At 39.3% G+C, this 26,393-nt stretch overlaps 1 protein-coding gene across 1 annotated transcript in view; it reads left to right on the top strand.

Annotated features, from left to right (window-relative positions):
- LOC147747508 (calcium-activated chloride channel regulator 1-like) overlaps positions 1-26,393 on the top strand; it is an 820,724-nt gene that overhangs the window by 105,722 nt on the left and 688,609 nt on the right. The window contains exon 4 of the mRNA XM_086953977.1: positions 6,393-6,501. Within this exon, the coding sequence (XP_086810103.1) occupies positions 6,393-6,501 (109 nt within the window). The remainder of the gene's footprint in view (positions 1-6,392; positions 6,502-26,393) is intronic.

Here is a 26,393-nt window from a genome sequence, read left to right as displayed (position 1 = left end):
GCGGGAGGGAGGGGGCGCTGTCATCTAGATTTCCAGTTCTCAGGGGGGTAAGACAGGGTTGTGTCCTCACACCGACCCTGTTTTGCCTCTTTGTTAATGGTGTAATATCTCACCTTGACAATGTCAGGAACCACGATGCCCCCAGTATGGCAGGCAGGAGGGTACCGGCAATTATGTTTGCCGATGATACCCTCCTGCTTTTCAAATCCCCGATGGGGATTCAACATATACTAGATAGGTTTGGGGACTTCTGCAGGGCACATGGCCTTGAGATCAACGCAGAAAAAAACAAATTTATGGTATTCAATCCCTCGACAACCACTAGCCTAATCTAACCTTGGGATCTGATAGGCTGGAAAGGGTTAGAACGTTCCAATATTTGGGGGTAACTCTACACGAAAATCTATCTTGGGGTCCACAGATAGCAAGATCCCGTTTAAAGTTATCCCAAATGGTGGGGGCAATTTTGAAGGTCTCGAATTCATCAACCTTCAAACCAGTTAGTCCAGCCTTGGAGATGTATAAAACCCAAGCCAGAGCAGCTTCATCTTATGGTGGTGAGTTGTGGGGCCATAAGGTTGGGACAGAACTTGTCAAGGTGGAAAACAATTTCCTCAGACGCTTGCTGGCTTTACCACAAGGTACACCCCTGTTACCACTGAGATTAGATTTGGGGCTCCCTTCAATAGGGGATGAACTGTCTCTAAAGCCATTGAGGTTCTGGCATAGGCTTTGGTCTACTAGTGTACGCTCCCACTATAGACAAGACCTGAAGCACGTCCTGAGTCTTAATTCCTGCAATAGGATCCCATGGGTGGCATATGTAAAACAAGAATTCTATCGGCTGGGACTGGCTGATCTGTGGGATGATCCCGAAAGAGGTTGTCTAGGGGTGTCCCGCAAAACGCTCACCAAGATTTTCAAGGACAAGAGCCTAACTTCACTCGTGTGTGCCCTGAAAACTGGCTCCTTCACTGAACAATTCTTGGCTACCAAAAGTTCTTTTTACTTTGAAGGATATATGGATATTATATTCTCTATCACTGCAAGGAAACTTTTTATCCAGTGGAGGTTTGGCACACTGCCCCTTAAATCCTTTACAAGTAAATGGACAATGCTGGACGATAAAATCTGTCCTGGGTGCAGCACGAACGTGGAGGATGAACTACACAAGCTGTTTTTTTTGCACTGCCTACATTAGACCGAGAAAGTACTGGCTAGTCCCACTATGTAGGAATCTGGGCTTCAGAAACCATCTACAATCATACAGAATTCTGAAGACAAGCACATTGCACTTTATTGTTTTTGCTGTAGCCAAGTATTTATTGGCTATGTGGCAGATAAGGGGAAAAATATTGAAAGAGTAATTCTTAACCTCCAAATGTGAAATGACTGCAATGAACTGTAGATAATAGGGTTTTTATTTTCCCAGATTCTTGTAGGCACTGAATTAATAAGTCTTTTGCTTCCTTGCACTGTTTTTATATTGTATGCTTGTATGTGTTTTAAATGTTTTTATTGCATCTTTTATGGTCTCAAATGGCCGAAATAAAGAATTTTTGGATTGGATTGGTTATTGTTGTGCAGTGTGGGCGGAGTATTGGCCCGCGTGAACAGCAACTCCCAAGTGACTCTGTTATTACAAACTTTAGAAACCCCAGGACAGCGGGGGAAATCTTGACACGGGCCAGAGCAGGAATGACAAATCAAGCCCCATAAAAATCCTTCCTTTTTGTTTCTTCTATGGACAACTAAGCTTGCCTCATAGGAGGGGAAAATGCCCCCAATCCTGCTTTAGTGAGGGAAATAGGTGTTGATTGGAGCTCCAGGTGCTGGCAGGAAATAGATTCAGGGCTCTCGCCTACTTGGACCAAAACAATTTGTTCAGGGGAGAGCTTTGACTCTGCTAGTGGTCCTAATCATAGAGACGAGTTGGCGCTCAAAAGCGTCCATCTGTCTTTTGTGATTAACTTCCCTAAATTGGGTGCTTTGGTCAGAGCACTTCTGTGGGACGGGAATCAAGTGCCTCATCCTAGTCAATATGGGGTTCTTCTTGCACCAGAGCTACCCGTCTTGGATAATGGCCCCGAAAGTATAGGAACTAAAAATCCTGTCCCCTGCTCACCTATGGTTATTAAAGCTCAAGAACAAGAAAAAGGACTGCACATGGCCATGTGGAATATTGCAGGCGCTCGTGCAAGCTAGATAACCCAGATTGGTTAAATATGTTCTCTTTTGATCTTATTTGTGTGCAAGAGACTTGGACGAAAAAAAACCTTTTACATGAATTCTTTTACACTCTGTTTCAACAAGATATGCCTCTGCTGCATGCAAAACATGAGGTGGGCTCGCTATTTTCATATCTGTAAAGATTGACAAGGTCAATGTTGACCTCAAATGGTCATCCCCGCCGTTTTTAGTATCACAAACATTTCTATGGGGCAAATTGGATATTTTGCTGAATATTTTTATAATAATATTTTGAATCCGCTGGAGTCCAAAGCAATCGAGGATCTTGATGAATTCCTGGACACCGCCTTTTTGAACCTGAACTAGAAAGTCACTGTGGTATTGGTCAGGGATTTTAACACTACACTTTATTCCCAGGGCAATATGCGGCATGCCAGAAGAGGATGATTGTTTGAACACGAACCACTTTAAATACAATTTACTGGGTGATGCTTTAAACACTTATTAATAAATTGGATTTACACATTTTATGTGAATCAAAGGGTGATTACTGTGAAAATATCACGTTTACTGGTGGGTCCACTGGGAGCACTATAGATTTTATGATTATCTTGGCGGATGTTGTCCCTCTAGTCCTAGAGCAGAAAACTCTTTTCAATTGCCTCAGTAACCATAAACCTGTTTACATTACCATTCAACTAAACACTATGATCAACTCCACAGATATTGGGCGCAAACAGGTGTTTAATAAGGATAAAGACAACAGGGTGAGATGGAAACAAACCATGCTAACTTTATTTATAAAACAGTATGGGAGAATATGGAATCTATAGAAGCGTGCTTGGAAGGGGATTCGTCCAGTCTGTCAGTATTAAGGGGATTTATACAAGTATGCTGGGCAATTAGAGAGGGTCTTAGGGCCTATAAACCACCACAGGGCACCGCTTTATAACGCTAGTTCCATGCTGCATGTTCAGCAGCCCATAAATGTTTAAACCTCACATTAAAATCTGTTCCACGTTGTCACTTGGAAGTGCAGAAAGCAAGACGCAAATATAAGAAATTAGTAGAGGCAGGAAAAAGAGAGATTTGTTAGTCGAAGCTGCCGCAAGGAACATCACGAAGTTATAGGGTGTCGTAAATCACTCTTTCTTCTCAGATCATGGGACTCCCAAGGTGGACGCTCTGATCCTTGAAGTGGAGTGGGTAACTAATTTATCAGAAATTTTCCAGCAGAATGGGGTAGATTGGGCCACTCGAATGACTCTTTTGAGTCGCCATTTGTTTAGGCTTGCCCTCATGGATAGACCCATGCTTATTGCACTGGATGAAGAAGTCAGGGCATTGAAACGTTCAGCTCCTGGGAAAGCCCCCTGTCTTCATGGGGTGCCAGTGGACCTCTTCAAATTGGATATTCATTTGTGGAGATAGTTTTTTACTCGTGTACTGAGAAGTACGAGTAGGATACCAGAAAAAGGAAACAAACCATCACCGACCTGTTATAGGTCAATCTCCTTAAATGATGCTACTACTTTAATTCTGGGGAGACTAATCTTGGTGTATTTAGACAGCTGGGCTGAGGAGAAAAAGATTTTTACCCCTGTACAGTTTGGTTTTAGACCAGGCATTGGTACCATAAAGCAAACCTTCCATCTGAATCTTATCATTAGCAAATGCATAAAGGCAAAAGAGGGGGGGCTGTTCACATGGCCTTCATAGACCTTTCAAGTGCATTTGACCTAGTTAAAAAGGAAACACTTATGGTAATATTGCAGAAGATGTGGTTGAATTTGACCTTCTTTTCCTGTGAAAACGTCTACACCTTGATTTAAAGATCGCTATCCATTATGGTCAGCAGGGGAACTTACCTCACCAATAGAATCCCATTGAGGGCTAAGCAGGTCGGCATCTAAGCCCCTTTTTTGTTCCTGGTATATTTAAATGGTGTAAACGAACATCTTTTAAAAGCAGGGGCGGATGTACCAAAGTTGGGTGAGCAGTCGCTCCCTATACATGTTTATGCAGACAATGCCGTTTTGCTCGCCCTGTACACCTAATGGCTTACCGATATTACAAGAGCACTTTATGGAGTACATGGAGGGGCTGGAATTAAAAATAAATCATTTGAAATCTTATATCACAGCATGTGGATCTTCAAACACAAAAGTAAGCTTCTCAGAATGGGGGGGGTCTATACTTAAAATGGCAAAAGATTTTAACTATTTGGGTATTACTTTTAGTTCTACCTTATGTTGGAAAGCACACCTTTTGATGAAATCACAACAAATGGGAAGAAATATGGAAGCTATCTTTTAATTTTTCAAGTATTTTAAAGCACAAACCTTTGCCAGAGATCAACACATTATTTATACAAAATGAATTTGGCAGCTGTTTATGGGGCTGGAATTTGGGGGTACCAAAATGTAGTCACTTTACAGCATATTGAGAACAGTTTAGCACGCAGGCTATTGGCAGTTCACAAAAACACCGCAAACTTCATTTACCATGAAAAGTTAGGCTTACCCTTTGTAGAGGATTATTAAAGGAAACAATGACTCCTGTGGATAGATAAGAACTTATTGTAATATATATCCTGCACAATGGCAATGTGGGTGATTTACAAAGGATGTAAAACAAGGAGGCAACGCATATACAGTTAGAATTCATAAAGTTTATATAGGTATGTATCAACAATTTATACAGATCATCAGCAATATTACGTACAAACATATAATCACAAAGGTGATAGTATGTCATAAGTGAGTATAATCGAAAAAGAACCTAAACTACTAAAGTGTTTATTTAATATTGTATGGAAAACAAGGTTTCAGGTTTGTATTCAATTCGTAAGAGATGACCCAGTAATGTATAGGCAATCAAGAATACAACAGTTGAAAAGTATAAACCACTGCTGTACAAAGTCTGTCTCTTTTAGTGTTGACGACGTTTCGACCTGAATAGGATATCAGGTCTCTTCAGGACTTGTCAGTGAGGGGCACCGTTCTAGGGCTTGCCAAACTCATGGAGTGAACCAGGGTGGCACCGTGACGAGAAGGTGAAATTAAAAACGTACAGGGAACCCAGCTGGGACCCCTGCTGAGGGTGAGTAGGCAAGCGAGGCTATAATGTCGGTCCTTAGATCCGTGTGGTGAGTAGACGATGGCGTGGGAGAAGAGGCACGGGGCAGGATACACACGAGGGCGCTCCTGGTATGGGAGCAGTGGAAGAATATTGAAATTCAGAGTTTTACTCAATCGGGGATATGATGCTCAGACGGTGCTGGCTCTCAGTTTTGGCGCGAAAATAGCGGTCAGTCCAAATGATGTGTCCTCTCATCTCCGTGCAATGACAGGTTAAAATTGCCCCACTTCTACTATGAATCAAATGTTGGCTGAACCCAGAAGCAGATCAGGTGAGAGTGTTCATCTTTCCAAAATGTGAACAAGATATCCTGGTTTGGGTATGTAAAAACGTGTCTCTCTAGACTGGGCCTTCCTGAAATGTTTACACAACCCTAATTGATCAAAGGTGATGTAAAGGATATTGTGAAATGCTGCTGTGCAGAGTTTTGAACAAATGAAAGATTATGGTGAATTTGAAGACGGTAGAGGTGTAGTTTACTATTGTCATTGTCAAAAATGGCGAATCTTAGTTGTCTTGGCTTGGAATCCATCAGACTGTTTATATTTAACTCTTTTACATTCAATGTTATACATGTTAAAGTCACCTTCCACACTCAATGTATATGGAAACATGATCTAGCGTCATGTCATTGCAATTATGTCTCCAAACAAAGCAGAAGCCACTTTGCTTTGCACCCTGTACTCAAATCCCATATCTACCCTTTATATACTGCTATTGCGTCTAGCCGGTTTTAAACAAAATGTGTCTGCTATGGAGTGTCTACAAAGGATTTCTGCTATAGATATGTTATGTAGTCTTAAATTTTATTGAGAGGTTTACAACAGAGAAAGAGATATGAACAGGTAACCCCCGATGCTCTGTAAATCGTGTCCCTTGCAGGATTTTCATATTTCAACTTATAGATATTTTTCGACAATGATTATGTTTTACGCTGTAATTGGAGAGAATCAAAGATATTATTTTACTGTATTGTGTATTTATGTTTTTATACTTTTATGGCAAATATGCTGAATTAAGATACATTGACTTTGGCTTAAATATTCTATTTTTTTCTACAGGCAGGGTATTTGTCCATGAGTGGGCCCACCTCCGATGGGGCGTGTTCGATGAATACAACAATGACAAACCATTCTACATTTCTCGAGACTTTAAAGTGCGAGCCACAGGGTAAGACTCTTGCTCAATGTTGATGTATGTATAAACTTTTACAGACAAAACACTTGTACTTTGTTGGAATAGGCCCACTTTTACCTCTTGCTGACCTAGCTCACTCACTAAAACATTCTCCTCCATTATTCCATGTTTGGGTATTCAGAATATAATATGAAGTGTGAGCATGTACACGGCACGTCACGCCTGAAATTGTCACCATTGTCTTTGCATTTCAACAATGACCATTTTGAATTTGAATACGTTTCTGGCTAGAAAAAAATGATAACTTCAGTATTGAACCATAAACGTGACATGAAGTAAACATTTTCAACACCAGTTTGAGCAAACAATAACAAAGCTGATAGGTTTGGCTTTTTACATTGTGTGCATACAAAGAGATGGAACATCCATTCACACTCTGACAACAATCAAACACATGATACAAACAGAACACATATAAAGACATCCATGTAGGTGGTCCAGCGGGTCTAAAGAAATTCAGTGTCATATATGATTTCTACACCAGGATACTCACCATTATGTACAAATTTATCACTAGGCCCATTTTTAACAAATAACTGTATTAGACCTACTGAATCATATGACCTAATTATTTTAATCTTTCACATTCAATAATTAGATCACATATAAGGCAATGGATTACCTGATGGTAACACTAAGAAACGATCAAGACCAGCCTGTCATTTCAAAATCTATTTTATTAAATTTTATTTCATAAAGAAAGCTCAAACTTTTATTAGCAATTTTATTTTTCAAACATTAATTATTAGGCACAACAGGTCACATATTCTCAATAAACCAACATCAGCATGAGGAAAACTCAAACAGTTATTTATTTCTCCATAGCCTGTCACCCTAACTTAGCTAAGAAGAGTCCTGTAAGTAAGCAAAATAAAGGATTCTTACGTGAAAGGGAAAACTGGCAGCGTCTCTGGAGCACAGGATCGATCGAACAGTGCTCTTAGCAAGGGGAAATTTTTATAGTATTTTCCTATCTAAAACTAACTAAAAGAATACAAATATTCAAGCAGCACAGCATCTCATTGGCTACCGAGTGTCATACGATGCGGTCATCATCCGTTGCTCATATAGCCAGAGTCACTTTTCAAGAGTACTATTGTTCAAAAGTATGACACCGGCAGCTTCCGAAGAAAGCAACATTTAGCAAGAGCATATGCTTCCTTCGTCCGCTCATAGTTCTCTGACTTTCCGCTGCCGAACGACAAGAACGGCCTTGACCAAGGAACAAATTGAACCAAATGTCTTAACTTCCACACAGTCTTTGTTTGCAAACCACTCTCCAAGAATAAATGTAGAAATATATTTTTTTTATTTTCTGCGTAGCTGTGCAAGGTTCACTCTGGTCAGGCTTCAGATGTCCTTTTTAGAAGTAGGCATCAAGCCTTTTCACAAGGAATGCAATGCAATGCAATGAGGGTGTCTAGTATGCAAAGAAACACAAAACAATAATTAATTTGAGAAATGATAATTCTTCTGTTACCCACCCTTTTCCCACTAAGTTTAACCCATTAGCTAGGTTACCTAATTTTGCGTTACAAACAAATAAACAAACACATACACGTGAGACAACAATACATAAACAAAAGCACATTTAAAGAATGCACATGCTATTATTTCAAAAACAGCTGCAGTTAATAAATGACAAACAAAAGACAAAATGAATGTATAAATAAAAGCAAAACGATAACATAACAAGAGCACAAATGGTTATACCCATATGTTCATGATGGTGCGTTTTAATCTAGGTTGAATAAGTAACATACATATCATGCAACACACATTAGTAAAAATAAAAATCACGAGAGTTTCATTTGCCACAAACTTTTTAGAAATAAATCTGAAAGTCCGCTCCATCAACTCCCTTCTCTGGTGATTTTAAAATCACCAAACAAACCCACAAAAATGTATACTAAAATTTTATAAATGTCATATAATGAGTTCTCTCGGTATTAGTAAAACTAAACTCCTGTCTCATCAGTCTGTCTCTGCCTTGGTATATCATTTTGAGTTCTGCGAAACTCATCCATTTCAATCTCTTTCTCTTGAGCCTTTTTGAGCTTATAGATCCTCCTCTTTTCCCTCATGTGCTTCTTTCTTTTGTGAATCATGCAACTGATTTTCAACAGAAGTGTCACTATAACAATAACTATAACAGGGTAGAGTACTTTGCCAATAATTGAACTGCCAATGTCAGCGAACCATTCTTTAATTGCCTTAAATCTTTTTGCCAAACGTTCAGAAAAACTGTCATCTTCCATGGGTACTATTTCAGAATGAAATTCCGTAATATTCCTAATTAAAGATTCAATATTCTGACTTTTATCTGGGATATATGTGCAGCAGTGCTGAACATGCAAAATCCCACACACTCCTCCCTCTTTTGCTAGAAGGATATCAAGGGCAAACCAGTTTTGCATAACCATGCTTCTGGTAGCAATAAGCTCAGTATTGACCAACTGGAAACCACTTGCAGTATCAGTGGACAATCTATCTACAATTGTGGAGACTTTTCTGATCTTTTCTGAATTTAGAGTAATTCCCACCATAGGAATTATCGCACCAGATATATCTCCAATGATTTCTGAAAAACTCTCCCTTTTCATTCTATTCAGGTGTTTGCCAATTTCGAAAGATCCTTCATTATTTCTGTCAACATGGAAAATTTTGGGAAAAACAAGACCAAGGTAACATGTGCCATACCAATGGTCAGGAAGTCTGAAATATGCTTTATTACCACAGACAAAATAGATTTCTGGAAAAATTGGGTCTTTGCCACGTTTAAATCCCCAACCCCCAATGATTCGATAAGTATCCTCACATTGACTTGCACCAACAAAATAATTATCATATAATGTATTATCCCTTCTGATACAAAGTTTTCCACTAACTGGTTCATCAATGTGAATGGCTGCAAATCTGTTCTCTCCATTCAGTTTCTCGTCTTCAATCTGCCAAAACTTAGACTTAGTCTGTTTCAGCATTTCATTCCTTTTATAAATTGCCCTCCTCTCCTCAACCTGATCAAGAAAAGATTTCTCTTCATCTCTCATCTTGCAAGTTAAATTATTCTTAAATGCACACTCATAGGTTAATTCATTAGTAACCAGAAATAATTCTCTCATTTGCTTAGCAGGCTTAACTTTGTTTAGACTGCTCACAACTTTCAGATTAGCAAAAATCTCGTCAAAGTCTGAATAATAATATTCCAGACGACCAGTTTGATAGAACAAGCTTGATATAACACTACAGGTAATTCCATATGTTAGGGGAAGCATATTGTACTTGACCCCTTCAGAAACAGAAGTAGGAAGCTTAACACACACGTAGCAATCTTTAGCATCCATGTCTCTAACATATTCTGAAAGAAGTCTGGAAAATGAATTAGTAGAGAAATCCCCAACTGATCTGTCCTGATGGACATCTGGTTTGTGCTCAATGATTCTATTAATTTTGCCTATTCCATCATGACTAACTTGTTTTGTTTCAGCTTTACATGTTACATTTGTTCTAAAATGCTCCTTATCAATTCCAAAAGGGAAAATGACTGCTAAAATTAACCAAACTAAAATAATCATAATAACACAGATAGAAGACATTTTACAGCATCTCTTAAAAATAGCACGCCTAGAGTTATCAGCATTAGGCATTTTTTGCTATTAAACAAAAATGTTAAACATTTTTAAAACTATATAAAAATATATACTACAAAAATAAACTACCCTCCTCTTAAAAAAATTTTTTTAAGAGAACTTTCTAACAGCTTGTCTTCGACCTTGCGTCCGTAAAAATTATTCAGCTAACACAATTTCTTCGACCTTGTGTCACCTAACACAATTTCTTCAGCCTTATGCCAGAAACAAAATCAACCTAACTCAAGTAAATCCAAATTTCAATCATTCTCACTGTTTTCTCCCAAATCTTCCTGGCTTCTGCTGCTCACTTCAACTATTGGTGGGATAATTATATAGGCCCACTCTGGAGACTTATACTTGTGATTAGGCTTTAATGGTCTTTTACTTTTTCTATTTATTACTTCAATCTTCTTTCCAATTTGATCTTGTTTGTCAGTTTCACCCTTCTGACTTGATATTTCATTCACTTGATCCTTTGACTTGTTAACCAATTTGAACTTTAAATTCTCTTTAGGCCAAACATCACCTTTTCTCAAGAGCTTCTTTTTTGGCTCTACTTCATTGCTCTCAGCTTTCCAAGCTCTTTTTCTGAATTTTCTTTTTTCTGATTCTTCATCACTGTATTCTGAGTCAGTTTCAGAGATTTCAATACTGTATCTAGGAACTTCTTTACTCGGCAGTTTCACTCCATTAGGAACCACATCTCCGTAACTGGTACTTGGTAATTCGTCTTCTTCTTTTGGAATTACTTCTAGCTTCCCAGTATCAGAATTCTCGTCCCTCTCTTCAGAGTTGTCAATCTGCTTTTCAATACTCTCCTGATCCTGAATCTCTTCTGACACAGTCTCTTTTTCAGATCTTTTCTCTAGAACATCTTCATCATTATCCGAATCAACGACAACGATGTCTAGATCTTTTTCATTAGATGCTTGTCTTGCTTTTGTTTCTTCCAGATGTCGACATTTGTGTCAATCTTCAGAATCTGGATTTTCAGGATTTTCTTTCTCTTCCAAATCTGAATCTGATGTAGTCTCGTCACTGTCTTCTGGATTATCTGGTGCAGGTATACGAATGGTATGACTAGAATGCAACCATCTTTTCAAGCCCTTGCACTTTATAGCATTAGTTGTTACCAGAATTACTTGCCTTGCTTTCTGCCACCTGGGCACCAAACAGTTCCTTCTTCGATGAACTTTTGTTCTCACCCAGTCTCCCGGCAAAAGATCATGAGTTTGTTCCTTTTCTTTAGATATCACATCTGTTCCCATCTGATGGAATACAGAGGATATCACATCAGAAAGTTGCTTACAGTAGTCCAAAACTGTGCTGTCATTATTGCTAGCAACTTTCCTACTGGAACATAAGCTTGTCTCATTACTCTCCCCATAAGTATATCATGAGGGCTAAGACCTGTTTTCTTATCTGGAGTGCTTCTTAATGACATCAAAACAAGTGGAAGAGCATCTGTCCACTTAATTCCTGTAGCTAGACACATTTTTGAAATCCTGTTCTTGATTGTTCCATTAATCTGCTCAACAACACCTGATGCTTCTGGTCTGTATGCACAGTGCAGTTTTTGCTTGATGCCAAATGCTTCACAAATCAGTTCAATTAGTCTGTTTTCAAAATGTCTTCCGCGATCACTTTCAATAGTTACTGGAAAACCATATCTAGGTATGATCTCCCTCAAAAGCAGTTTTGCCACAGTGATTGAATCATTGTGACGAGTTGGGAAAGCTTTAACCCATCTTGAAACCAAACAGACAATCACCAATACATATCTGAGTTTATTATGTTGAAGCATGTCAATGAAATCCATTTGCAACCTGGTGAAAGGACCACCCTCCCGACCTATGGTTCCCATGCTCACCACAGTTTTTCTGTTTGGATTGATTTGCTGACAGATCAAACAACGTTGGCAAAGTGACTCTGCAATGACCCTGAACTTTGGATTATACCAAGTTTCTCTGAATTGTCTAATCATTGTGTCTCTACCTAAGTGACCTGGTCCATGGTACATCCGTGCCATGTCAGCAATCATGCAATTAGGCATAACAGGTCTTCCATCCTTGTAAACCAAAATTCCATCTTCCTCTCGCTGTCTGCAATCTTCCTTAAGCCAAGTATTTTTCTCCTCATCTTCAGACTCATCTTGTAAATCTTTTACTCCCTGCCATGTTTCTACCACAGATATTAGCATGAGAGAATTCATTACATGCTCATTGTTCTTTTCCCGATTAAGTGAAAGATTGTTCTTTGAACAGTAACGTGCAGTCTCATCAACAAATGCATTTTCTTTAGTGATGTAATCCTGACCCTTTTTATGTGCACCACATTTAACTACTGCTACTTTTTCTGGCATTTGAATTCCATCAATTAATCTTTTAATCAATTTTGCATTCCTAATTGAAGTCCCTGCAGAGGTTAGATAACCTCTTTGAGGCCAGAGCTGTCCGTAATCATGGACCACTCCATATCCATACTGACTATCAGTCACTATGGTAACTTTTTTCCCATTAGCTTTTTCACAGGCACGAATTAACGCCACTAATTCTGCTATTTGTGCAGAATGAATCCCTTCAAGAGGGAACCTTCAATTATTTCTGAAACTGTACAAATTGCATATGCTGCTCTCAGGATGCCTTCATCTGTTCTTAAACAAGAGCCATCCACAAAATAAACAATGTCTGACTCTGGCAAAGGTAGATCTTTAATGTCCTTTCTGGGTTTTGTGCAATATTCTAGAACATCCATTGACGTTCCACATCATCATCATCATCAACAGGAGGAACATCTGGCAAAAGTGTGGCTGGATTAAGATTCAAACATCTCGCAATAGATACATTATCTGATCCCAGAATAATCTTTTCATATTTTATTAATCTATTGCTAGACAGATGCTGTGTTTTACTTCTAGTAAGAAGTGTTTCAACAGAATGAGGTACATACACCTTTACAGGAAATCCCATAATGATTCCTTCACTCTGCTCAAGACTTACACTTGTTGCAGCCACTGCTTTTAAGCAACCTGGCAAAGCCTTTGCAACAGGATCAAGGACAGCTGAAAAATAAGCTATAGGTTTTCTCATGTTCCCATGTTTCTGTATGAGAACTGATAATGCACAACCTCCTCTCTCACAGCAATAGAGCTCAAATTCTTTGTCATAATCTGGCATACCCAGCGCAGGTGCTTCACAAAGGCTTTTCTTTAGCTTTTCAAAAGCCTCTAATTCTGTTTTCGTCAAAACAATTGGATCTTTAACATCTGCTTTTGTTAATCTCTGTAAAGGTTTTGCAATAACTGAAAACCCACAAATCCATTGGCGACAATAACCAACCATTCCTAAAAACATTCTGATCTGTCTTTAAGTTGTTGGTGGCTGTATTGCTCGAATCATTTTTATTCTCTCAATTGTCACTTGTCTGATGCCTTTTGCAATCCTGTCAGAGTACAAAAATGAAATCCATAGACAACTACAAGACGGAGTCAGTTACCAACAGATACCCAATGATCCAACTAAGGAGATAGCCAATATGATTCTTTCCATTACACAACAAGGTTTGGAATCTGGCTTCTTGAGTGACCAAGAGTTTAAATTCTTGAATCAGCATTCACCGAGACTGGCAACCATTTACACCTTGCCTAAGGTGCATAAAAACCTAGATCACCCCCCCGGGCGACCAATTGTATCCGGGTGTGGCTCTATACTAGAGCCATTATGCAAATACATAGATTTTTTCCTAAAGCCACTTGCCCTAAATACAAGAACCTACTTACGTGACACCACCCAAGTAATCCAACTAATTGATGAGAGGCCTTTTGATCCGAATACTATGCTGTTGGTCACTTGTGATATCATATCACTTTATACTAGCATCCCTCAACAAGAGGCTCTAGACGTCATGGAGGTTGCATTAAACCGCAGACCGGCTCCCCTCCAGGTTCCCACTGAATTTATTATCAACCTGCTGAATATAGCCATGATGAAAAACTTTTTTATTTTTCAAGAGAAATTTTACGTACAATCAAAAGGTGTAGCCATGGGCGCTACATTTGCTCCCAATTTGGCCATAATTTATATGGATCATTTCGAGCAGGAGTACGTTTTCTCACCGAACAACCCCTTTTCACCGATGCTGTCCCTTTGGGTCAGATACATCGATGATGTTTTGTGCATATGGCAAGGAAATAGTGAACAACTGAACGAGTATCATATGTGGCTGAACCAAAGGAACACCAATATCCAGTTCACCCTTGAATCGAGCAATCAGGTTATACCCTTCTTGGATATCTCCATCTATGTGGCAAATGGACAGCTCCTCACAACTCTGTATAGGAAACCGACTGAAAGAAATTCTCTACTACAATACGGTAGCCACCACCCCAGAGGTCTCAGAGACAACCTTCCGGTGGGACAATTTTTGAGAATTAGAAGGAATTGCTCAACACGTACGGATTATCTCAAGGAATCAGAGATACTCAAAGATCGCCTGGTGTCACGGGGGTATCCATCACAAATGATCAAACGTGCCAGAAAACGAGCCTGGTATAACCCGCGGGAAAGTCTGTTGAACCCTGAGAATCGCACAGATTCCGAGATGAATAGGATGATCTGCGTCACCACCTACACTACAAGGAGCAATGATGTTAAAAAAGTGATTAACAAACATTGGTCTTTGATAGCTCAAGAAATTGGTCAACCGCAGCTTCCTCTCCACTCCTTTAAGAGATCCAGAAACATTCGGGATATGGTGGTTCACTCGTATCTGGAGCCAGAGAGTTCTCCCACACTTACCAGCCTATGGAACTTACCACCTGTGATAGGTCACTTTAGGTGCGGGACCTGTACCGCCTGTGAGACAACCATTCAAACGAAAACCTTTACCCACGGACAAAAGACCTTCAGACTCAAACATCACACCAACTGTAACACCGATGGTGTGATCTATATAATAATGTGCCCATGCGGCAAAATATATGTGGGGCAAACACAGCAAAAAATCAAGACCAGGATCTCTGCACACTGTAGTAGATTGCGTTGTAAGGTCCTAGGTGCCCCCCTGGTAGACCACTGGCAGACCGCTGGACACGTGGTAAAAGATCTACGTTGGCTTGTAATTGAGAAAGTTTCCCTAGGAAGACGAGGTGGAAACCTAGCTGTGGTGTTAAACGTACGAGAATGTAAATGGATGACCTTGCTTGACTCCATCAAAAATGGCCTAAATGAACAGGATGGCAGCTTTGCACAGCTGGCAGCCCTGAGATGAATAACACACTGACTGCCTTAATCAACACTGATACTCTCCTGGTACCCTATGAGCTTTCTCCTCCCTGTACATGCTTGAAACTCATTTACACTACCCTGCTGGACAGGTGCATGAGTTTCTTCTCACAACAGCAATAAAGTATTTGCAATGTTTACACATAGTAAATAATATGACCCTATTGACCACTTGCCCTAATCACTGTTTGCATGTAGGTAACTCGTTTACACTATCCTGCGAAGACATGTGCACGAGTACTCTCTCCATAAGGGCAGATAGCGTACCTAAGGTTGACATAAAAGTGCCTGTACAATGTAATATCTACTCTTTAATATAGTATGATCATGCTGACTACTCGCCTTCACTCCCGTGCACGGGTTGTGCGCGAGTCCTTTACACATTTTACCTCACTCATGTCACTAGTATTTTATTCTTTGTTTTTTGAAGTAATTCCTCATTGAATTCCATGTTTTTGTTAAATCTTTGATTAATAAGCCACCACCTTCGTAATTTACCGAGGTTCCCAATAGACCAAAGTCTTTCTTTCATTACCTCTCCGACCTGTGTCACTCAACCTGGCCCCGCCCCCAAACTCCGCGTAGTGTTTTGCGGATTTTGTGTTTTCACGCGATATGCCCAGCTGCTTCGCGTAGCGGCACACAGCGGACTCGAGTGCAGCAAGACGCTCTGTTGCCTCGCTCTCCTTTGTTTAAAGTAGCGGTATACAGCGGACCCGGATCCGAGTGCAGCAAGACGCTCTGTTGCCTCACTCTCCTTTGTCTAAAGTAAGTAAAAATGGATAGAGCCGTGTTCCCCTTAGCTGCCTTTGGTTAGCATACGAAGTCATTGACGCGCTCCCACTATTGCTTTTAGGTTCATTACGTGACCATACGGAGCGAATAACAGTACAAATCCACCGTCTTGGTCCCCAGTCTGTCGGACCATTTTAAGGTATGGAGGCACGTTATTACAGAGTATATCTTCTAGACATCCGCATTGCAGTTATGTTCAATATGTACCTGGTTATTTATTTTACTCTACAGTTCACCGAACCCTGCGCTTCACAACGCCCAAGCATTTCTGCAGTAGTGCGGGTCGATATATCGAGGTAAACACCCCAATCAAACCAACCCGTTTTTGCTGTAAATTGTTTTTACACAGAGTTCAGTGGTGGTTAGTGTGACTAATACGACTTCTTTGGTTGTAGCTAGACGTGCACTGCTTCACACAGGCAACCTACACCATTGAATACCAGAGAGTGAGCCCTGTTACATCCTGACTCAGGTATATTGCGTTCATCTGTCCCCACAGGATGCAATTATAATGCTTGTTGTACTGCCCTTATGTGATTAAGTGCCCTTTTGCATCATCAGATGCACTGTGGATACTATTTTAGTTTTAGTTTTGGCTAATTTGCCCCTGATGTAATGTATCAATTAATCTCGCCAGCGTGGTTATGAATTAGTTGCATATTCCGCTGTTTTGATCCCCCAGTCTTGAGGTCTCTCGACCCTAACTCCATGGCCTCCAATTGTTTTTAACGAATGCCACTTTTTGGTGGACAGTACTATCACGGTTTTGGTTATTATTAATTAATACTCCATCATCTGACCTAAGTTTCTCTCTTTAAATAGGACGGCCCCCCCTCGTCCCCTTCCCCACTATCACGGTCCTGATGAAGACCCCAGCAAAGGAATAAACTGATCCTAGGAATAGGGGTCGAAACGTCGACGCCTCTTTACCACGGGACATCCGGCACTTTCCCTGTACCTGATTGATTAGTACACGTGACCGTTGAATGGCCCATCTTTGTTAAATTTGTCCAATACTTGCCTTAAATTGATGTAGGCCGTTTTGGTTTTTCTGAAATAATTTGTGAAACCTTTGTTGATTGTGTATTGACACTGTATGTATAAATCTATGTACTATCCTTATAATCTTTCACATACCCTTTGAGCACACCCCCCTTCCCCCCTCCCCCCCTTGGGGCCCTTTTCGAATTTCCCAATTTACGTCTCTATTTATAAATGATCATAAATTTTGCTCTGAATTGTATAAAGTGTGGTTGTTGAATAAATGACAACATCCATGATTTTTGAGTAATATTTGAGTTTTTTCCAAATCATTCCTTATTGTTCGTGCTGAAACCATTCCCCTCCCACGGGGACCCCTCTATACATTTACCTTTTGCAATCCTGTGGCCTAAGTATTTAACCTCTTGCTTGCAAAACTGAAGTTTTGCAGGTGACACTTTATGCCCTTCATCTGCTAATCGATTCAAAAGTGTAATGTATCAGTCACACAGTTTTCTCTTGTTTTTCCTGCGACAAGGAGATCATCAATATACTGAACTAATGTTGATTCTCCAGGCAATTTTAAATCTTCCAGGGACTTTTTTAACAACTGATTAAAAATAGATGGACTTTCTGTATACCCCTGAGGAATACAACACCATGCTAATATCCTAGAACCGGAAAGCAAAAATTTGCTGGCTATCCGGATGCAATGGAACTGTAAAGAATGCATTGCACAGATCAATAACTGTATACCATTCTGCATCATGTGGAATCTGATATAGAATTACTGCTGGATTTGGTACAACAGGACAGCAGGGAACAACTATTTTGTTAATTCTTCTGAGGTCCTGAACTATTCTGTACGTTCCATTTGGCTTTTTAATACCCGTTATCGGTGAATAACATGGGTTGCTTTCAATTTCTTTTAAAACTCCTTGCTTGATGAATTTTTCAATAACAGGAATTACACCTTCAATTGTTTCAGGTTTCATTTTGTACTGAGGAACATTTGGAAAATCAATTCCCTGCCTCACAGTTATTTTAACTGGGTCAACATGCTTCATCAAACCCATTTCATCACCTGTCAAATCCCAGATTTTTAGATTCACTGTTTCTTTCAGCTCTTCTGGCAAATTTTTTTTATCAAAAGCAGGAAACATTTTATTTTCCTCATCAACCATTAATAAGGTCAATTTGTACAGACCATCTTGTTCTAAAGTCTGTAGCTCAATGCCTTCAGGTCAACAATATATTTTGCAGTTCATCTTGCACAACAGATCCCTGCCTAATAGATTAACAGGACTACTGTCACAGACAATAAATCTGTGTTTATCTTTGTAGTTTCCTATTTCTACATTTAAAGGATTTGTCAAGGTAGTTTTAATTTGCTGATTAGCCACACCAACAACCTGGATCGTGTCACCCGAGAGAGGAAGATTTTCAATTTCCACTGATCTAACAGTAGAACGGGTAGCACCAGTGTCCACAAGAAAAGTGATATCTTTATCGTTCACTTTGCCATTTACAAATGGACCCGACTGGTCTACCTCAAGAGTGGGTCCAATTACACACTCTTCTTTCCCCCTCAGGCACCGTCATGAGTAATCTTCCACATCACTGTTCTCATTTTCTCTGAAGCAAAATTGCTGTGACACATTCGACACATTTTGTGATCTTTTTACCTGTTCATTTCCGCAGAAACCTGTTTCCGGATTGAATTTCTGATAATTTCCACAAATTTGGTAAAGGTGGCTGTGGAATTTGACCTTGCTGACTGAATTGATTCTGCTGCTGATTCACTAACTGTCGCTGTAGCTGTTGCTGCTGACTTATTTCATTTAACTGTCGCTGAAGCTGTTACTGTTGCTGCTGATTTATATAACTCTGCATCTGTGGATTTAATGATGAATTCTTTAAATTTCTGAGCGGATTTTTACACTCTCGCTTCCAGTGTCCAATCTCCCCGCATTTAAAACAGGGTAACTTTTGTTTTAATTCTTCAATGTTTATATTACATTTTGGCTTATTTGTAAAATTTCCCTTAAACCTACCAGGATTCTGATTCTGATTCTGATGGAAACCTTTATTTTCTAAAGCTGCTATCTGATGCTCTGCTACCTTCACTTGTGCCCACATTGCCGTTTCCTTGAGTTTCTTTTGCTTTGCATCTATTTCATCACTGCAATATTTTGCTTTCCTCAGGATGTCATCAACTGAAAGAGCTTGTAATCCTACAATTCCTGTCCTAATCATGTCTCCTATTTCAGGTCTCAGGCCGTAAACAAATCTGTAAATAAAGTGGCTCATGTCACCTTCACTTAATTTTTCATAGCCGCTGTATTGCTTGAATACCAGAAGCAATCTTTCATAATAAGAGTGAACTGATTCTTTTGGTTCTTGATTAGTTCTGTCAATTTTAACCCAGTCCACTTCCTTCGCAGGAATTTTGTCTTTTAACCAAACAATTACTTTGTCATAATAATCCATGACAGTGTCTGATGGAGCACCTGTTACCCTATGCCTTTGAGGTTCCTCTTTCGGCCAGCCCACGGAAATTTTGCATTCTGTCCAGAGATCTGATGGGACAACAATGTCAAAGAAACCATCAAGATCAATCCACAGAACTTTGGAAACTTTAATAAAACTGTCCACCTGACGATACCTTTCCACTGGCTTTTCTCTGAGTCTTGGAAAATCATGTGTAAATAATAATATATCCTGTCTTGTTCATGGAACATGAACATAACCTCCACCTGCTATTTCTCTCATTGGGAATTCACCAAAAACTTCTCCCCTGTCTCTTGTTTCTTCTTCTCTTTTCTTTGTCCATTTAACTCTCCATTTACTTAAGTCACCCAATCTCTTCAGGAACACAATTAATTCTTTTATATGAGATATTCTTCCTGTAGTATTCAAATTTTCTATGTCCTTCTCAGAAAAATCTACTCTGTAATGCTTTTGCAATTGTTTTTGACGAGTCAAATCTATTTACAATTCAGCAGCCACCTCTTCAAACTGATCATATTTATTCTTTGTTTTCCACTGAATACTTTTACATATGAAAAGTAATTCATCATCCTGATATTGTTTCAGACAATCAGTACCAATTGTGCCAATAATCAGTTCTTCTAAATCTGCCTTTAATTTAGCAATATCAAGCTGTCTTGATTCAGGAATTTGTGTTAACTCTGTTCTGCTTACAGAGCCAGAATCTGATTCTGCAACCGATGGTGTAACATTTGACAAACTTTGATTTAAAGTTAAATTTGGCATTGTTTTATCTTTATGAATCTCTGTTAATTCAGAATAAAAAATTTCAGCCAACTTCTGGATTTCAACATTCAAAGGGTTAGCTATCAGCGATTGACTTGTTTTATTTTCATCAAAAACTGGGACAACAGGACCAATTGTAACTGGTACTGTTACTGCTTCCATTCCTTTTGTCAATTGTTGAATTAATTCTCCCTTTGCTTTTAAATAATCAGTAATATTTGGAAAATCAGGCAAAGTCTTTTTATCATTTTTCTGAGTATTATTTCTGGAACTAGAATTTTCCATTGGGGACCTTGTTTTGCTCTTCGATCTTTCTCTATCATGAAGTCTCATGAATCTGGGTGATTCTTCAACTTCCTCCCTTGGTGCAGAAGGAGAAGTACCTGAAAAACCTCTCGGAGTAGAATGACAACAACCTGGTTGTTGATAAGGCGGAGGACTATTTAACATATCCTCTAAAACTGCATCAAATTCTTGATCTAATTTACCTTTCCCTTGGGAATTCTTTTGACCTGTTTCTAAAACCATTTCTAATACTGGATATAATCCTTCCTGCATATCTCCTTTCCTCCAATGACGTACTTTTTCCTGATGAGTCTCTTTATATAAACTCCTTGGTGTTCCCAAATTTTCTCGCTCAAGTTCCATCATTTCAATTTCCCATTCAACTAAAGCTTCAAATTGAGTGGGTCTGGGTCTTGGTGAAAGAGCCATCATTTTATCTATTACATTTCTTAAAACCTTAACATTAAATGACCCATCCTCCGGCCAGGCTAAAACTCCATCATCCCTTGTATATTGCATCCAATTTTCAAACCAGAGAACAGTATGATAACCATATTCTCCTTCCATATATGCCGCGGGTCTTTTATACTTATGAAGCAATTTTCCACCACACGTTTTGATTTTCTTGTCAGGAGTGAATACATTTTTAATTTTCTGAATAAATGAAGGCTTTTTCTCCTCTTTATACCAGTAACTCATGATTTAAAATGAGTTTATAAGCTTTGAAAAAGATCGTAAATAATTTCCTGTTGCTTCGCTATTCCAACCAATCTGTGCGCGAAACACACCAACAAGCCAATGAGGTTAAGCTACGTCACCACCTTGCTCAACCAATAAGAAACACGTTTTCAGAAACAACCAATCAGCTAACAGCTCAACTTGATCACGTGAACCAATCAATGCGCTCGCTGTGACGTATGTCAGCCAATCACAGCCCGGACCCTGTGTCGTACACTGCCGCTGCAGAGAAGCTGCGCTTGTCAGTGTCACTCCGTAAATTCACCCCTCCCTTACAAAATATTTTCACAGCGCCATTTTAAACATTTCCTTTCGGAAAGATTCAATTAATAACTACATAAAAACAAACCATTTGTCCGATTCGCTAACAAAGTGATAGTTTTACCAAACATTCAGAAATTTTACTCGCATGAAATAGACGACGCTATTTTCATTTAAAACTGGTTTTCAGCATTCATACAGAAACCTAACCATTTTGAGCAAACAATAACAAAGCTGAAAGGTTTGGCTTTTTACATTGTGTGCATACAAAGAGATAGAAAATCCATTCACACTCTGACAACAATCAAACACATGATACAAACAGAACACATATAAAGACATCCATGTCGGTGATCCAGCGGGTCTAAAGAAATTCAGTGTCATATATGATTTCTGCACCAGGATACTCACCATTATTTACAAATTTATCACTAGGCCCATTTTTAACAAATAACTGTATTAGACCTACTGAATCATATGACCTAATTATTTTAATCTTTCACATTCATTAATTAGATCACATATAAGGCAAAGGATTAACTGATGGTAACACTAAGAAACGATCAAGACCAGCTTGTCATTTCAAAATCTATTTTATTAAATTTTATTTCATAAAGAAAGCTCAAAGTTTTATTAGCAATTTTATTTTTCAAACATTAATTATTAGGCACAAAAGGTCATATATTCTCAATAAACCAATATCAGCATGAGGAAAACTCAAACAGTTATTTATCTCTCCATAGCCTGTCACCCTAACTTAGCTAAAAAGAGTTCTGTAAGTAAGCAAAATAAAGGACTCTTACGTGAAAGGGAAAACTGGCAGCGTCTCCGGAGCACAGGATCGATCGAACAGTGCTCTTAGCAAGGGGCAATTTTTATAGCATTTTCCTATCTAAAACCAACTAAAAGAATACAAATATTGAAGCAGCACAGCATCTCATTGGCTACCGAGTATCATACGATGCGGTCATCATCCGTTGCTCATATAGCCAGAGTCACTTTTCAAGAGTACTATTGTTCAAAAGTATGACACCGGCAGCTTCCGAAGAAAGCAATATTTAGCAAGAGCATATGCTTCCTTCGTCCGCTCATAGTTCTCTGACTTTCCGCTGCCGAACGACAAGAACGGCCTTGACCAAGGAACAAATTGAACCAAATGTCTTAGCTTCCACACAGCCTTTTTTTGCAAACCACTCTCCAAAAATAAATGTAGAAATATATATTTTTTTCTTTTCTGCGTAGCTGTGCAAGGTTCACTCTGGTCAGGCTTCAGATGTCCTTTTTAGAAGTAGGCCTCAAGCCTTTTCACAAGGAATGCAATGCAATGCAATGAGGGTGTCTAGTATGCAAAGAAACACAAAATAATAATTAATTTGAGAAATGATAATTATTCTGTTACCCACCCTTTTCCCACTAAGTTTAACCCATTAGCTAGGTTACCTAATTTTGCGTTACAAACAAATAAACAAACACATACACGTGAGACAACAATACATAAACAAAAGCACTTTTAAAGAATGCACATGCTATTATTTCAAAAACAGCTGCAGTTAATAAATGACAAACAAAAGACAAAGTGAATGTATTAATAAAAGCAAAACGATAAACATAACAAGAGCACAAATGGTTATACCCATATGTTCATGATGGTGCGTTTTAATCTAGGTTGAATAAGTAAAATACATATCATGCAACACACATTAGTAAAAATAAAAATCACGAGAGTTTCATTTGCCACGAACGTTTTAGAAATAAATCTGAAAGTCCGCTCCATCATAGGCACAGAGCTAAACGTGCCCATATGCATGATAATAGTAATAATGTGTTGCACAGTTAATTAAAACTCACAATTTTACAAAGAAAAAAAACATTGATGCATTAAAAGTGGTAAAAAAAAGAGAAGATGCAGGAGAACTCTCACCGGCCATCTGACATACAGATGCTCATACAGACAACCTTTAGTCAACCAGGCACATAAGTCAGCAGACCTACTGACAGCCACTAATAGACTAATACAAAGCTTCCCCTGGAACTGGGGAAGACTCCTCCGTGCACCGCTTTGAAGACTGGTAGTCTTATATTTTTTATCCACAATGATTAAAGTTTCAAAGTTCTTTATTGTTCTTCATTGATCTTGTGTTATATAACTCATTGTTTTCATGGTTATGATCTAAACAAATGTATCCTCATCATTAGAATAATGCCCAAGTCATTTCAGATATCCCAATGCATTTCGGGCTCACTTGCAGCCCTTTGTCAGGGGATTACACTACGGGTAAAGAAAGTGAAAATCCATCAGTGATGGTGTATTGAACAGATAGAGCATGCGCTAATATGCGTAGGAAGGTGAAGTTACACTGCAGTGTGCCGTGATCATGCTCTTGTGCTTTGAGTATAAAACTTATTAGTGCAGGTACATGTGTGGCACAGTGAAGGATAGAATAATGTCAAAAGCCTTCGTTTACCATATTTAAAAAAACGAGTGAAGTTAAAGACCGCATGGTCACTAGTGCTCGGTTCGGTTGAAAATGTGAAGCGCATGGTGTCCCCAATGAAATATCAAGGGATAATCAACCATACTTGACAAAGTGAAGCCTGCAAATAATGTCCAAACATTAACGTACTGTTAACAGACCGTGTCCAGTAAACGAATACACAGGTCCTCGTACAAGGTACTTACTGGGGATAAGGTGATACCGCGACGTGTCGGGGCTTCTATCTTGCTCGTGTAGTGGTGTACGTAACGGAACCCGAGTGAGACGCTAAGTGTGTGGAAGAATCGAAACACTGTAGAAGGACTAACGAGCTAAAGCGAGGTGGCGGGCGCCATATTGGAATTGGGAATGAAACAGAGAAAGTAAGTCTATGGTGCCCCACAATTCTGTACAAAGCTATGCTGGTGAACCAAATACATATGGTGATGAACAAAAAGCAAAATAAGCAAACTACAAACACACCCACAACAGCAAATGATGATTTGAGGGGCCTTCGTCCCCATAGTACTTTTTTGGCACCTCAAAGCCACAAGATCATAGACACTTTTGAAAGTATGATCAAGCATGACATAGCCACCCTTCCATTTCAACAACCTGTGAAACGTGGGAACCTATCCAAAAAGGAACAAAACATTCTACACAAGCTGGCTAGTAACAAATCCATTGTCTGCCAAACGGCCGACAAAGGGGGAGCACTTGTGATTATGGATGCGACATATTATCAAGAACAAATCGAAGCCCACACAGCAGACAAGAACACATACGCTCTTCTAACCACGGATCCCACCAATGAATACATCAGCATCCTCAACTGAATTATCAAACGGGCATTTGACAATGGCACGATCACAGATAGAGCTAGAAGATATCTCATGCCAGAAAACACATCAGCTCCGGTCCTGTACATGGTACCAAAGGTACATAAACATCCCACTCGTCCGCCGTTAAGGCCGATAGTATCCACCAAAGGGAGCATACACGAAGCCACAGGCAAATTCCTTGACAAATATTTACAACCATTTGTGACCCAAAACAGTTCATACATCCGGGATACCACCCACTTTCTGGCCAAATTGGAGGCATGTTCTAATCGGCTAACAGATCAAGACCTAGTGTTATGCACAGTGGACGTGTGTTCACTATCCACGTCCATACCCCATAATCTGGGGATTGAAGCAGTGGAACAAGAACTAGCAGCATCCACACTGGACACAGATTTGAAAGTCTTACTCATGGAGCTCCTGATATTTACGTTGTATCATAGCTACTTCACAGTTAACCACAAGTGGTTTCAACAATTATGTGGGACTTCCATGGGCAATTGCTCAGCTACTTCCTATGCGAACATTTTTATGAAATCATTCGAACAGACACACATACTCAGTGACCCCAGGTGGCAGACTCATGGTAAACTTTACTTGAGGTTCATAGATGACATTTTTATCTTATGGTCAGGCCACACGAACACTTTACTTGAATTCTTGAACAACTGGAACAAGATCAATGAAAGAATACAATTTACTTGGAATTATGACACAGAACAAATACACTTTCTGGAGGTGGAAATACACAAACAGGGAACTAAATTCAAAACAACTATCTTCCGAAAACCAACGGATCACAATTCAATCTTACACTTCAACAGTTTTCATCGACCGGCCCTCAAACACAACTTACCATACTCACAATTGTTGAGGATCAAACGGATCGTATCAGAAAATGAAGATTGCGACAAAAAACTACAGGAAACGTTAAACCGATTTAAGATACGAGGATATCCTCCATACGTATTGCATGAAGCGGCCTCCCGCTGCAAGAAGAGCACTCGCCAAGAATTACTACAGATCAAACCCAAGAAAGAAAACACGCGCATGGTGGTGGTATCCAAATACTCCACCATTAGCAATCAATTCAAGAAATTCATATCAAAACACTGGCAACTCTTGAGCACAGAACCGGATTTTCAAGGCGCTTTCTCACAATCACTCATCTTTGCATACACACGAGGACGCAACATCAAAGAGATCCTAACAAGACCATGTGAACCACAACAACCAGAGATATACAAGGGACTACTGCCATGTCACAATTGCAGCAATTGTCACAATATCATACCTGGC

Source organism: Lissotriton vulgaris, chromosome 1_1 (assembly GCF_964263255.1).
Source record: "Lissotriton vulgaris chromosome 1_1, aLisVul1.2, whole genome shotgun sequence".
Classification (NCBI taxonomy): domain Eukaryota; kingdom Metazoa; phylum Chordata; class Amphibia; order Caudata; family Salamandridae; genus Lissotriton; species Lissotriton vulgaris.
Note: the sequence above shows the minus strand (reverse complement) of the source record. Positions and strands in the feature narration are given on the sequence as shown.